Source organism: Patella vulgata, chromosome 4 (assembly GCF_932274485.2).
Source record: "Patella vulgata chromosome 4, xgPatVulg1.2, whole genome shotgun sequence".
Lineage (NCBI taxonomy): Eukaryota > Metazoa > Mollusca > Gastropoda > Patellidae > Patella > Patella vulgata.
Window position 1 is genome coordinate 47257324 of NC_065882.2, and position 15528 is coordinate 47272851.

Consider the following 15528-nt stretch of genomic DNA (forward strand, 5'->3'; position numbering starts at 1 on the left):
TCTTTTCAAATATGCAAATAATTTTCTGGCACATTCATATTTGCCTAACTTTACAAAATAAGATTAAAGTTGAAGTGAAGGAATGGGGGGGGGGGACTAAACTAAACTAAAATAAAGATACAGGGCTTAATCGAAAATTCTCTATGTCCATACTAAAAGATGTACAGTCATTCCTCTCTTTAAATATATTATATATTTGTTGGGCACAATGCTTATATATTGTTGTTTTTTTAATGGATCAAAGTAGGCTACTCAACTCTGTTTATAGAGAGACCGGAAAAGAGTGGGGGTGTTTACAATATAAAAATACGGGTATTAATACGAAATTCCAGTTATTGTGTTATAAATTACTGGAAAGTATGTTTCTTTGGCTGCTTGAATCTATCAATTATTTCCTGGCACATTCAAAATTACGCACGGTCGTCTAGATAGTTTCTTATGGTGTGTCAGCTTGATTTCTTTTGTTGTGCGGTGAATATCCTTATAGTGTGCTTGTGTCGGGTTTCCATATATGTTAATGAGTCACGTGATATCCCACATTTGCATATGCAAGTTGATGCTGTGCGAAAGTTGCTATGTAGAAAGCGTAATGGACAAATGGGATGTGACAGAGCGCAAATGTAAAATGTAATGAGAGAAATGTAAAATGTAGACACGTCAAAAAAAGCATTTTCCCACAAAACATTTGTCATTTAACAATTAACATTAGGACTTTGTACATTGTACTTTTGACATATAATCAAAGGAAACGACATTGTCGCAGAGCATTTAATATTGACGTTGATATCGTACCTTGAAAATGTATAGGCTCCCGTAGTTCCTTTATGAACTGTCTCTGATCAGACGATGTCCGCTGACAGTTCCTTTCCTTTCTGCAATATGAACATGCGGTAAAATACTGCTCTTCCCCACCTCTGTTCTCAGGCTATTTTTGAACCCTTACCTTCTATTCTTATACCGCGATTCTTTATTTTTCGCCAAAAGGAATCATTTCTCACCATATCTGATGCAAATCGTACTCCCGATGTAGACTTTGTGCTATGAGCGAAATTTAGCAAAACAACATTTGAATGCCAACGGTTCTGTTACGGGTACACCAAGGTGAACATGGGATCTCGTTTTTTTAATCCCTGGAATAACAGAATTGGGACAAATATTTCTGCTGCATGCGCCCATCGCCATTTTCCACCTCTAGCACCAACGCTGGATCGGGCGAAATTTAGGACTTTTTAAAAAAATCATTTTAAGGTGCTTATAAACAATTTCACAGTACCGAAACAACTTTAACCCCGGTTTTAAATGATGTTTTATTGGAAACTGATAATAGAAGGTGTACATTTTTAATTTTATTAGATTTATGTGCCGCTTTCAGCACGGTCTATCCTTCTATTGAATAGAATCTATTCTTTTACGTGGACTTCATTTTAATTTTGGTATTTGTGGCTCTGCAGTCTGCACTAAATCTTTTAGAAAGTTATCTTGTGGCCTGAAAACAGTGTATTTTAGTTAATTGTACATCGTCGTCTGAATCTGTTTTATCATCTGGGGTCCCCCAAAATTCTGTTCTTAGTCCGATTTTATTCACCCTTTATATTTCACTATTAGGCAATATTGTCAGAAAATATGGTATCATCTGGGGTCCCTCAAAGTCCTGTTCTTGGTTCGATTTTATTTACCCTTTATACTTCACTATTAGGCAATATTATTGTCAGAAAATATGGTATCAGCTTTAATTTAATTTATATGCAGATGATACCCAATTCTAATTGTTTTGTACACCTAATTGTCCGTCTTTTTTTCAATTTATCAAAACTGGAACTTGAAAACTGTATTAGTGAATTTAGAAAATGGATGTCAAAGAACTTTCTAAACCTGAATGATGATAAAACCGAATATTATTTTGTAAATGATTAATTTTAAACGTAAAAGTTTTACTTTAAATTAACAGTGATGGTGAAGAATGGGCCCGGATGAGAAAAGTCGTTGATAAACCCATGTTGAAACCCAAAGCAGTGGATAACTATGCTAAAGATATAAATAAAGTAGTTGAGGACTTACTCGATAGATTTGAGAGAATTAGAGGTCCAGATATGATTGTTGAAAATTTATCCTCGGAACTTTTTAACTGGGCGCTAGAGTGTAGGTTCAAATATTTATATATCTTGAAAAGGGAAAAATAAAAATTAAAAATATATAATGAGTTTTATTATTATGATGTTCTTTATTTTGATTACCATTTCAAGTACTTCCTGTATGTTCTTAATCATTCAAGAAATACATTCGATTTTTATGTTTAAAATTGCAACGCTTAAAGTTTTGTATGGAGCTTTGGGCAGGTTTGTTCCCACGGCCGTAAGTTGAGTCAGGTTTCTGTTTTTATAATTAGACATAATATTATGTTTTTAAATCTGGGCATAACACAGAGAAATCGGGGTTAACGTCCACTCGACACAAACTAGGTCATTTCGGGACTACTATATGGTTTAATTTTATTTCAATAATTCGCTTGTGCATAGGGGTCTTTAGCAGTGGGAGGAAACCGGAGGACCCAGAGAAAACCCACGAGGTTGGACAGGCGACAATACTCCTTGTCACGCACAACCGGGGATTCGAAACCACGCCAGTCGACTCAATGACAGACTTTGTGATACAGCGCACGCACGCTAACCATTCAGCCACCCAACCGCCCTCTGGGCATAACGCATTTTACTTTACGACACTGATAAATGTCAAATGTCAAAGACTGAATTACATATTAGTTATTACCCCTTTCGTACTGTCACTGATCAACTTGTATTTTTGTTTAAGCCATCGGATCAATCTTATATGAGAAAAGAATGGGCAGCCTCTCTGACGTCAGGAATCCTGAAAATGACAATTTTATCGAGGCGGTTAGAAGTATGTTTGCCACCACCGTATATCTATTTTCAGTACCACCTCTACTGTCTAGATTTATCATGAGGAGCAAGTGGAAAGAACATGAAGAAGCATGGAACACAATATTTAGAGTAGGTGGGTCACGTCTTATTTTTTAGAATTAAACCAAATGGTCAATCATAGTTGACTAATCTAGTGATCATGGTATAGCTGTTAACCACACTGATCCGCAGTGAATATTTGCTTGGCCGCGACAATCACTGGTAAGGATGACATTGATGCGGCTTAATAAGCTAGAAATATTAACCTTTTTCCTGCGACAAATTAAATTCTAAAACATTTTTTGTATATATTGGAAAAATAAATAAAGGCGTTTGACGTATTTGTAGGTAAAAATTATTTCCGATTTAGTGTAAATGGGTATTAAATTGACTAAAATGCAGCATTCTCTCCGAAGCAGTTATGTCTTATGTAAACAATACACGCGCCATTCAGCCAATGATTCACACCGCGTGCTGTGACAGCACGTGTTAAGGCAGTCATCTATGACAGAGATATTATACGAGACTCGTAATTCTCTGTGAAACAGATTGGCTGTTAACAACCAAAGTAGTATTATTAATGAAGCATCATATTGGTAACAAGGAGTAAGTTTTCGCACAGCGAAGGCAGCATTCTGCACACAGAGAACTATCGAATTTGAGAATAGATCTCTGCCCCGAATGGCTGCCGTGTTAAAAAAATGCGGTTTTAATCCATTTTACACCCTTCTTAAACACAATTTCATTAAATGGAAGCAGAATATATACTTCTCAAAACTTTCGAAGTAAGTATACTTAACAGGGTTTTTGACTAACCTCGTCGATGTGGGAATTAAAATTTCGGTCAACAAGCTTCGCGTCTGTTCTCAAGCGGAAGCAGGTATAGTCTCGTATATATACCACACATGCTATTTTTTGGTTTCTGGAGTAGCATACGCGACCTTTGAAATGAAATGAAATAGGATTTAACATCTTACTTTTCTGTACCAACTGGGCTACTACCTTCGAACTGTCTCGATCTGAACTGTTTTTTCAGCTGAAGAATGTACAAGTGCTAAGTTGGAAGTAATAAAAAATGTTAAGAGAAATGAAGGGGAAGAGGTTGGAATTATCGAATATTTCATTGAAAGAATGCCACTGAAAGAAGTTTATAGTAATATAACAGAATTAATGGCCGGTGGTGTAGACACGGTAAGTCAAGAACGGAACGAGAGGAGTGGTGTGTCTTTTATGGACCAGAAACTATCCCTGTTGACACTCCAGAGTCTAAAGTTATTACCCAATTGACTTTGATTTTATACATAGTGTTATGGTCATGGGACTAAGAAGCCCATTGTTTTTCAGCTATTTTCGATTATTACTGCCTGAGTTATGGCCCTTGATCACTTTGAAAAATCTTGTGAAGGCAGGTAATTATAAATTCAGAAAATGTCTATACTGTATATAACTATTTGTACTGATATAAAGGAAATTTTCAGAATTTGGCGATCTGTATAATATATATGCACAGATGTCGCAATTCAGAAAATTTCTGAATTCGGAGATCTGTATAATATACGAAGTTGATAATTCAGAAAATTTCTAAAATTCAGAAAACTCGGCATGTTGGTTCCTTGGACAACTGAGTATCGATATTTTTATATGAAGTCACAATTCCAAAATGGCCGCGAGGACACCATGCTCGGTTCTTGATCCATAGTTCTCTCCACACGCCGTGTTAAATTAAGGTGGCTAAACGAAAACTAATGAAATGTTTACAAAATCTGTCAATTAGAATGATAATGCTCTAACTGAGCATTTAGGGTCGGCCTCCAAAAAGCGTACATGAAATATGCCCTTTTTATACGACCACATGGAAATGTGGACGTATATTGCTGTCGCCCCCCTCCGTCCGTCTGTCCGCCCGTCCGTCGTCCACAATTTCGTGTGAACGCTCTAACGCGAAAAGTTATGATCCGATTGTTTTAAAATTGATATATGTTGTTGACATTAGCGAGATGAAGAAGTCTATTTAATTTCCGATCTTTGTGAAATTTATGTTCATTATTTAGATAAGTGAAACGAAGAAGCCTATTGAATTTCAGCAATTTCCGTTTATTACGTCTAGTGTTATGGCCCTTGTTACACTTTATTGAACCTTGTGAACGCTTTAACGCCAAAAGTTATCATCCGATCTTTGTGAAATGTATGTGCATTATTTGAATTAGTGAAACGAAGAAGCCTGTCAAATTTCAAAATTTTGTGTAAATTACTTCCAGACTTAAAGCCCTTGTTTCAGTTTGTAGAACCTTGTGAACCCTAAAACGACAAAAATTATAATCTGATCTGTATGAAATTGTCTTATAAATATTCCCAATTACCTACAAAAGAATAAATATGCGTCAACCCCTGTGGATCGCCCGGGCGATTTAGCTGCCGTGGGCGTATGTTTCGTTGCCTGGCAACCTATCTTTGAGTTGGTGGTGTTGTGTTCGAGGCCGGATATGTTTACTTTTCTAGAACACCTGACACCACTTCTGTGTGCATATAGTATACCCGTAGGCTATAACATTATTGTATTCCATGATAACATGCTCCCTAATCTTTACTTTTCCGTTTGTGTTGATTTTACTAAGCTAATATATACCTTTATTGTTTTGTTCTAGACATCCAATTCATCGCAATTTGTGCTATATGAAATAGCCAAAAATCAGAATTATCAAGATAAACTTTACCGAGAAGTTCAAGAAAATATTAAAGAAAATGGTTTGGTGGATTTGAAAAATCTGAAATATTTAAAAGCTTTCATTAAAGAAACTTTGAGGTAATAATTGTGTTTTTTTTGAAGCCAAAATTGCCGACACTAAACGCTTTTTCTAATTTCTCAGACCCTATAACTCAGTCTTGGTGTGATTTTCTCCAGTAAATTCCAACTTTGAAATTTCTGTATTATTTTCAAGAACCGTAGGAAATTGATAACACACACCCCATGAGAAAATTTAAAAAAAAAAAAGATTATCCGACCTACCCTATTTTTTTGTGGCCTAATAACCGTGAACACAGTTATACAATTCGTCAAATAGTGTGGCAAAATATAATGTCCCAATGTGAACAGAAATGTTCGGAAATTCGAGCGTTATGGCTGGCTGACTGGTTGACAAGAACCAGAAGTGAAAATTGCTCCTATTCATTGTAAGATTATAATTTTGCAATCTTTCCATTCGTGACCTATGTTCATGGATTGGTTTAATAATGGGCTGAGTTGATAGAGTTACGTCAATTGGTAGTTGATCTTAGAGAAAGCAATTGTCCTAATGTATATCTAGACATTTTAAATCGTCAACAAAATTCTCATGAAAGAGAACCTAACGGCCAAACAACATCTTAGACTTACTGTTAACATGGTCCGACGACGGTTTCGTGATTTATTAAACATTGCATTGCAACATCAACACAAATTATCATCATGTGCGGATGAGTATTTGTAAGTCTCCGGGTATCCATATACAAAAGGAATTTATGACTTAATAAATACACAGTTGACGATTATTCCCTGTTTTTATTGAATACCTATGACAGGTTGTACCCAGTCGCAAATAGTGTTGGTCGTGTCTTACAGAATGATACTGTATTAAATGGATACCTTCTACCAAAAGGGGTACGTTTTTAAAGATTTTTTACTTTGCAATTTATTCTTCTTTAATGAACAAATTTCAGCAAATAATGTTCTAGAAAATAAAGACAATTATAATGTAGACTTAGTTAACTATTATAACCATTACCAAAAACGAATCCATGGATATTACATGTTTTACTGTCTGATTCATCGTAAATTTTAAACGGATTTCTTCGATTATGAACAAACTACTTAACTTTGGTTATTATAAACTTACCTGTGTGTTTGTAATGAACTCCCGTTCGATAAAATCCATTGCACAACTAATTATCACAACGATGAGAATAATTTCTCTCTTGAAAAATTTGAAAATTTACTTGTAATTTCGACAGAGTCGATGTCAACAATGTCTTCGTGACGTATTGGTCGAATCCAATATACCTGTTGCGGGGGTTGGTTAACATTGAAAGATAGTTTGACAGCGCGATCATTTTGATCGTATATGGGTTTGGGCGACGAAAAATATCAATTGAAGGCAATTACATAGGAGATTTATATGGAAACCATTGATCGCCAGTCTATCAAATTTTCTTCACAATTAAAATATCACTGATTGCACGGATACTCGTAAAAATAAAGTCATGAATAAACTATAAATATCCTATCTTCTTTATGTTATAAATAATTTAACAAGGATCATGAAGCTTACCTCCGAATTCTCTGAGTGTATTTTTAATTTTATACGCATTCTTTCGATCGAATAATAACCGCTTCAGTAACATCTTTAAGCGTGTTGCGGCAGCCCTCAGCGTGTCTATTGCCGTATTGGGTGCCCGGGTGGGTATATAATGCTACTAAGCCCGTATGACCCCGTAAGAAGCGGAACATTAATTCTCGATTCGACAGTTTTGACCGAAGTGTGATAAAGCCCGTAAAACGAATGTATAGTTGTGTTTGTGCGGCATGCGTGTTCAAAAGTAAATAATCCCATCCGAGTCGCTAATCAAATAATTAGAACAAAATATTTCAAAAAGTAAAGCTATAAAATTTGCAGAGATTTTACTAGAATGTAAAAGACGGTAACTAAATACAGGAATGCGGGTAGTTATGTGTGCGAACGCTCAAACACAATGCCAATTGTCGTAGGTATCCAGACCACTCGGACCAAAGACTACTCGGACTAAGACCAGTCGGACCAAAACAAGACCAGTCGGACCAATTAAATTATATTATAAGGCTAGACAATATGCTATTTATTTATTATTAAATCACAATACAAAGAAGCAAATAATTCTTATACGGAATTCTTATATTTAGAGTTGTTTGGTTCAATTTTGTGTACGTAAATAAATCAACGATTAGTTTTAAAATTAATTAATAATGGTGCCAAAAAAAAATATCAATCTAATTTTTCTTTACTCTTGCAATGAGACTCGGTATGTCCAGACTTTTGACAGTTTCTACATATACGGGTATACTGTTCTTGTCTGATAGCCTAATTTTACTTTTTCCACATTCGCGGTATCCCCAGTGGTTTCATTCCGTTCTACCCCACTAACCCCTGGGTTACTATATATGGGGGGGGAGGGGGTGGAGACACGTTTTCAAGTTATCCGCCCTTGATGCGTTAATATAAACAGCACATAATAATACGAAGACCGGACGTTTATATGCCCCTTTTTAAACGTGACTACAAGTGTGGTTCTCGATATTTTGCGATTTGGAATACAATTATCAATTTATTCAAACAACACGTTATTATTAGTTCGAGTAGTCATATTAAAACACACACAATTATCAATTTATTCAAATAACACTTTATTATTGGTTCGAGTAGTCATATTAAAATAAACACAATTATCAATTTATTAAAATAACACTTTATTATTGGTTCGAGTAATTATATTAAAACAAACGCAATTATCAATTTATTAAAACAACATTTTATTATTGGTCCGAGTCGTCTTTCTGTTGGGTCCGAATAGTCTTTTTGTATGGTCCGAGTAGTCTATTTGTTTGGGCTGAGTGGTCTATCACTTGGTCCGACTGGTCTTGAACCGAGTGATCTTTGGTCCGAGTGGTCATGGATTCTTGTCGTAATTGTACTTGAATTTCCTATGCTGTCACTCCTAATACGAAATGATATCTTCCGCAGAGTGACGTAACCATCTTCCATATTGGTATTTTTCTCTGGGAAAAGTTTGTGATATTTCAATTTTTCAAGAGAGAACTTGTTTTCATCGTTGTGATAATTAGTTGTGCAATGGATTTTATCGAACGGGAGTTCATTACAAACACACAGGTAAGTTTATAATAACCAACGTTAAGTAGTTTGTTCATAATCGAAGAAATCCGTTTAAAATTTACGATGAATCAGACAGTAACCTTGCACAATTCTGATTGCTCGATTACCACGGTGCCTGCAACATCTGTAACTCTTACATTGTGGTTTGACCTTCAATTCCAAACTGACACTATAACCATAACCTCCCGCTCCCGCAAGCCAAAAACAAGAGTTGTAGACGACATTATATCATAATAATCACGGTGGGGATTTTTATTCATGTGTCACTTGCGGAATTCATCTCTTGACTTGGTTGTCACTGTCCAAGGGAGTTGAGATAATTTAAAAACTTCTGGAACAATCAATCCAACAACCAATGCTTGAATAGTGATAAGGTTGATGACTCGAATCATTGTTTTACATAGTTTTACCTGCATTATGGGAGCCTTATCTTTTCTATATCGTGAGACGTTTTGTCCCTCGATTCTACGATTAGTTGGAATTTCCTAGTGATAACCCTCGGGATTTTCCACCTGGTTTCAGTGTTGTTAGTGGTTCGAATGGTTTACGTTGGCATGCACGGAAATGAACTCTTGGCAGCTAGAAGTACAACCATACATTTCATAATTTCGTTTTTTAAAGATACATTATGGGAAATTAGATAAAGAGCTGGTACTCTCACTATAATATTTAAAAGCTAGATAATGTAAAGGGAATTTGCTGAAAATTTCAGTCAAATTGATCCACCCTGAACCGAGTATTTAGCGATTGAATTTTGGGCCTAGCCTCGATCATCATTATTAAAGTCGGTGCAGTAATAAACATAGTCTCGATTATCCATTTTTATTTATTTAATCAGAAGCAGCAGACCGGGGTTTAATCCAGTAAATATCGCAGACTAGCGATGCCATCGAGAGTCAATTATCGTCTGGATCAGTTAATTAATGTCTAATTAATAATTTAGATAAAATTTAAGGCCTAAAGAAAGACAGATTTAGCTCTTGCATAATGTATGTTTAACATGTTTTCAACAAAACGTTTTTTACAGACGCATTGTATGACTCCTGCGGTAGAGCTGGCAGTTGATGGGTTGATAGTTTCAGTGTAATAATTCGCTAATTATTATCCATATTCAACAACATTGTGCATAAGTATGCCGAGTTCGGGAGCAATTGCGGCTAATACATTCTTATTGGGGTTCCTGAAATGTTATTGATTGATACTTTCCGTGCAACAACTTACCTTCTTTCAGCCAAATTTTGTATACACGTGTATTATTGGAAGACTCTGGTTTAGCTCGGTAGTCTGTACGATCCATTCATTAGCATACGTATATATAATAATATTACTGATACTTGGTTGCTAGGCCATTTCCACGCGATAACTTTGTTATTGTCATCCTTTTATTTCACTCATGGAAAGTGAACTTGCTTGTTTGAAACTAAATTGAAATTTCAAGCCTAAACCGTGTAAAGCTTCCTCGTATTAAAGCTTTTATTACAGGTTTTTGTATATTTAGTTGCTTGACATCCTATCTTTAATGCTTTCTATTTTTTTATTTAAACAAGAAAATGATTGCTTACTCACCATATGCACTTGGTAGAAACGAAGTCTTTGTATAAAGATGCTGAAGTGTTTAAACCTGAACGTTGGTTAAGAGATCAACCTGGACAAGATAAAGTTCATCCCTTTGCTTATTTACCTTTTGGTTTCGGACCAAGAATGTGTGTTGGTAAGTAAAATATTTGTAGGCCTTATTTTTAAAAAGTTAATAATTATGAAACCTGTTTGTGCTCCAAGTTTCTTCGGGAATATGACCAATCGAGCGTGCCGAACAACAGGTTTAAGATACCTCGGGGAAACAACCAATCGACCCTTTGTCGAGTATTCCACATGCTCAGTTAACTCAAAATATTATTCATAGACGCCATTGGTTAGGGCTGTACCTTAAGCGCAGTTGTGCGGTTTATTACCGTCCGGATTACGTCGAGATTATGCTGTTTGAAAATATCTGGTGTCTCACTCTACTATTTGGCCCCGTCTCTTTGATATCTATATTACATAGACAATGAAAATAACATTATTAATAAAATGAGAGACATGTATCCAGTTCCGCCTACATTTGGAAAGGTGTTTTAGCAACTATAGCTATGATCTGTGGTTGTTTTTACGGCCTGGACATAAATATATATAAAGATAGAGGTCAGAGCAGTAGCGAGACTGTGTCTGGATAAGGGAATGTTCATTATGTGGTGAGTGTGGAGTGTCAGCCATCATAGAAAATGCCGCGGGAATCTGAATTTTGAACCTGAGGCAACCTACCAATGACTACAATAGGCTGATTCAAGGAAGTCCGTTACCTGGGCTCACCTTTAAAATGGCAAATCTGTATGAAAATTTGATATGTGAATTACATTGGATTTAATTTCGTTATCTGCATTAATTGTTGTAGGTCGTCGAGTAGCAGAAATGGAAATGCAGACTTTAGTATCTCAAGTAAGAAAGGATTAATAAATGTATTTCACATTTTGTAAAAAGCAGTCAAGTTCTGACATGGTGTTACTAGGTCTGAATCTCAATACTATTTTGTATGCTCTCATTTAATGGGTAACAGCAATGGTTAAATAATAATGTCATAATAATATCAATAAAAATATTTTTATTTCCCTGAGAATTTGTGGGCCCGAGCCCCCCTCCCCCGGGCCCCAATGGTCACGACGCCACTGCTCTTAGCCATAAGATCACGACATAAGAAGCGCTCATTACGTCGCTGGGGGAGACTGTCTGTTATTTTGGGATACCGTCTTGAACACTCTTCTTTCCATATATACCAAAATTGCCATACTTTTATTGGAAATAACCATCTAATAAATACTTTTGTGGGAATGTATCTTTAAAGGTGCTGCTGCCTTGTTTTGGCTGTATACCGATTGTTTACAAATTTTTATATCTTTGTAAATACTGAACGGAATTGAATTGTATTCAACTTTCACAATATTGCAGTTTAAAGTGATGAAAATCCATAAAATAAATATCAGAGATTATAATAAGAATAAATTACTCATTTCAGATGTTAAGAAGATTCCATCTGGAATTGGTTGATGATAAACCTATTGATACATGGTGTGATATAATTATGTCTCCCGCTCAGCCTGTAAGACTCCGATATATTGATCGTAAATAGATACATATAAATGTTATATTTTTTCACTATTGATGTAGTTTATATATTGTTTGTTAACACTTAATACTGTAGTTATGCGGTATTTGAAGACAATTATATAATTAAATGTACAATAAGGTAAACCTGACCGCCAGAAAACCAAAAATATTAATAAAAAAACATATCTTTGTGGATTTATTAACAAGTAATAAACGAAGAAGTAGAGAGAGAGCGATAGAAATTGGGTTTAACGTCCACTCGATCTAAACTAGGCCATGTCGGGACTAATCGTACACAATTATATGGAGGACCAGGAGAAATCCCGCGAGGTTGGCAGACGACCTACCCTACGCGTAGAAGCTTGTGATCGAAACCACGCCACTTGAATATCAAAAATAAGTAAATACATAAAGCCATTTAAGGGTATTAAAGATAATAACAATGCTCAAATTGCAACCGCTCAAAGTATATCCAAATCTACATGTAAAATACCACAAGAACCACTCAATGCCCCCCCACCCCCCGCTCCCCTCAGAAAGGCAAGAGGTAACAGGTGTTCGGAAATGAGTAAGCATCCCATATTTGGTGTATTATAGTATTTGAATTTTTTTCGACCCATTACAAAACCCCCCAAAATATACAATATTTCGTCATAATCTAATATCCCTATATCCTTTTTGTTCACTAACCTTTACCCCATATTAATACCCGAAGGAACATCGAAGAATCTGGTGATCTTATGATATTTCGGGGTAATAACAACATGTATTCTTACCCTGTAAATTTGGTTTCAAAATATCACCTTTTGCAAAAGTTACAGTAAACAGAAATAACTAGTTGTTTTTATAAGTTAATGGAATATGCATGTATTGCAAATTACGTTTGAAACTAAATTTAGGCTCAATGGATAACCTATAATATAAACATAAAGCACGAAACATAATGTTTTACTCATTTTCTTTTTCATTATAAATACTCTTCAAAAAAAGTAGGGGATATTCAGAAACAATACAAAACTGCAGAAATGCACTGCTGTTTTTATTACAGGTAACCAGAGTATGTTAATAACAGGCCAATTGCCTACACATGAACATAAACAGTTCATATGGGCGGCTTATCTGACGGCCCATTTCACTCGCAAAGAGATACACTGTCAAAAGTGAAAATGGACGTTTTTGATTTTTGTCTTAATAAAGAGTAATTGCTCCACCAATACCCAGACATTCAGCAATTCGTCGTGGCATGCTCCCAATCAACCGTCCAATCACGATTTGGGGCAATCTGACCCACTCCTCTTGCAGCGCCACGGCCAATTCTTGCAGTGTTGTCGGTTGACGTTGACGTCGACGTGTCCCGATCATGTCCCAGACAAGGTCAGGTCTCATGGCTGGCCAAGGCATGTGGACAATATCGTGACGCTGGATGTAGTCATTCACGACACAAGCGCGGTGGACACGGGCATTATCATCTTGAAAGATGAAACGTCGACCGGCACGTTGAGCAAAGGGCAGAACTATCGTTGCCAGGATGTGGTCACGGTAGTACACACCAGTGACCCTTCCTTGAACAATATGCAAGTCCGTTCTGCCAGTCAAGGTGATTCCTCCTCTGAATATCCCCTACTTGTTTTGAAGAGTATAATATGTAAATGTCTTAATTAAATCAACCTGTCTATAATATCATGTATAATGTATTGGACGTTAAATTTGTAATAAACAACAACAACAACAAGTATTGGTGTTCGGAGCTAGGCCTTACACGTATTAACAGAGTGGTATTATTGGAATATTGACAGCCCACAACGTAAGCTTTTGTCTCCATGGCAAATTGCATCGTTAAACACAGGGCTGTAATATATGATAATATCCTTTAATCAGATTGCATATTGAACTATGACCAGTTTAGTTTAACAATATTTTTATAATTTACCACACCAAAACAACCATTGAATACAGTAGCGTTTATATGGATTTATGTATGTTTATTGTACATCTCAATAATATTACAGATATAATATGGAATACATTTTAGATACAGACTGAAATGCATGATAAATGAATACTAGTGTAACCCTAGTTATTGTATTTATATTTACGAGCAATTCCTATATTTGGACCGTCCACTCCGCCATCTCTTTGTCAAAAGGTTTTAGGAAACTGAAATACAACGTGCTTGTAAGAGGTTTATCATAGTTTTCCTGGTTGATTGGGGTCCAATTAATTTCCTATTTGAATAAAACACGATCATAAAAGTTTTGCGATTCGACAGGGTTCTCCCTTTGTCCAAATGACCAATCCCACGACATATCAACATATTCCATCTAGATATCCTGTTTCGTGGCGTTCACACGATTTCATAGATTTGAAAGTATATTCGAAGATAACTTTGTCATTTGATATCGAATTATTCTGAATTTCGAATGGTCTCTTCCTTATTACATTTCCTGCAAATTTGAAAAAAAACCCTCAATCTCATCTGCGGCAAACCAGTTCGTTAAAGAAGGGCTTCAGTTTCAAGCGTGTATACATGCAAGCCGCCTATACCGTATATTGTTGAAATTCTAGTAGCAATAACCGCCGGTAAAGGTATGGACAACCTTAATATTCTTGCAAATGAATAGTCATGGAATCGATAAAAATGACAATGAGATAATGTGATATTGAGAATATATAAATTTTACTTTGTGCCATCTGTCATATGACCGGACCCAAGATCCATCTTGATTTGATTGCCTTACAATGTTCTGATGTCCTTGTTTCTGTCTTGTCCGCGCAGATTGTCTCTGTGTTTCTGGTTAGATGTTGCGGCGTCCTCTTGCTCTTACTTTATAGAAATAAAACAAACTATAGAGTTATCCTCGAATATATTCTCCTATTAATTTTAAGCTGATAGATGGTATTAAGGACGTGCAATTTTCTGGTGCTCGACAGTAACTCGCAAGCTTTCGGTCAGAGTCATTACAGGAACACGGTTAACTGATATGAAGTATTTTTAAAAATATCCAGAATAGAAGTGATCTATATACATATACAATTTTAAATGAGGTAGTAACATATATATTGCAAAATATATTACATGTGATATAATTCTATAATTACATAGTTATCCCATATGATTAACGAGAGAACACAGTAATTCTTACTTCGAATAGCCATAGGGAATAGTAAACGTACTATGAGGCTCATGCGGCTATGTGAAATCTCGCCCTTTTCATAACCCGATAACACGACAGTATTAACACAACCAAATGTCGTAACGTCGTGATGTCGACTTATCGCCTTAATCTCTTTCTACACGGTACAAAAATACATAATTTTGCAAGTACTGCAACTGGACTCATCACATCATGTACGAAGCAGAATAGATAAATATAAATAAGACTGGTACAAAAGAGATAATAAAAAAAATGCTGATTTATTATTTGTTTTCTCATAATAATGGAACATTTGCGTTCAAAAGGAAATTATATTCAAATTCTGAGCGCCATGGAAAACGCATCACTTAGTTTTTCGTATAACAAAATGATCCTGTAAACATATCTTATTTATTTTGCTTCTTATTGTGAACA

The 15528-nt window shown here is 35.7% G+C and overlaps 1 protein-coding gene across 4 annotated transcripts in view; it reads left to right on the forward strand.

Annotated features, from left to right (window-relative positions):
• LOC126817612 (1,25-dihydroxyvitamin D(3) 24-hydroxylase, mitochondrial) overlaps window positions 1–14035 on the forward strand; it is a 19379-nt gene extending 5344 nt beyond the window's left edge. For 2 of the 4 annotated variants that reach the window (XM_050544704.2, XM_050544705.2), the window contains exons 3-10: window positions 1949–2139; window positions 2809–3012; window positions 3955–4109; window positions 5564–5721; window positions 6477–6555; window positions 10366–10529; window positions 11250–11293; window positions 11868–14035. In XM_050544704.2, coding sequence (XP_050400661.1) covers window positions 1949–2139; window positions 2809–3012; window positions 3955–4109; window positions 5564–5721; window positions 6477–6555; window positions 10366–10419 — 841 coding nt within the window. In that variant the 3' untranslated portion in view covers window positions 10420–10529; window positions 11250–11293; window positions 11868–14035. Of the gene's footprint in view, window positions 1–1948; window positions 2140–2808; window positions 3013–3954; window positions 4110–5563; window positions 5722–6476; window positions 6556–10365; window positions 10530–11249; window positions 11364–11867 lie in introns of all 4 variants that reach the window. The other 2 variants (XM_056100118.1, XR_007679065.2) reach the window with 2 other exon arrangements.
• Window positions 14036–15528: the final 1493 nt, after the last annotated feature.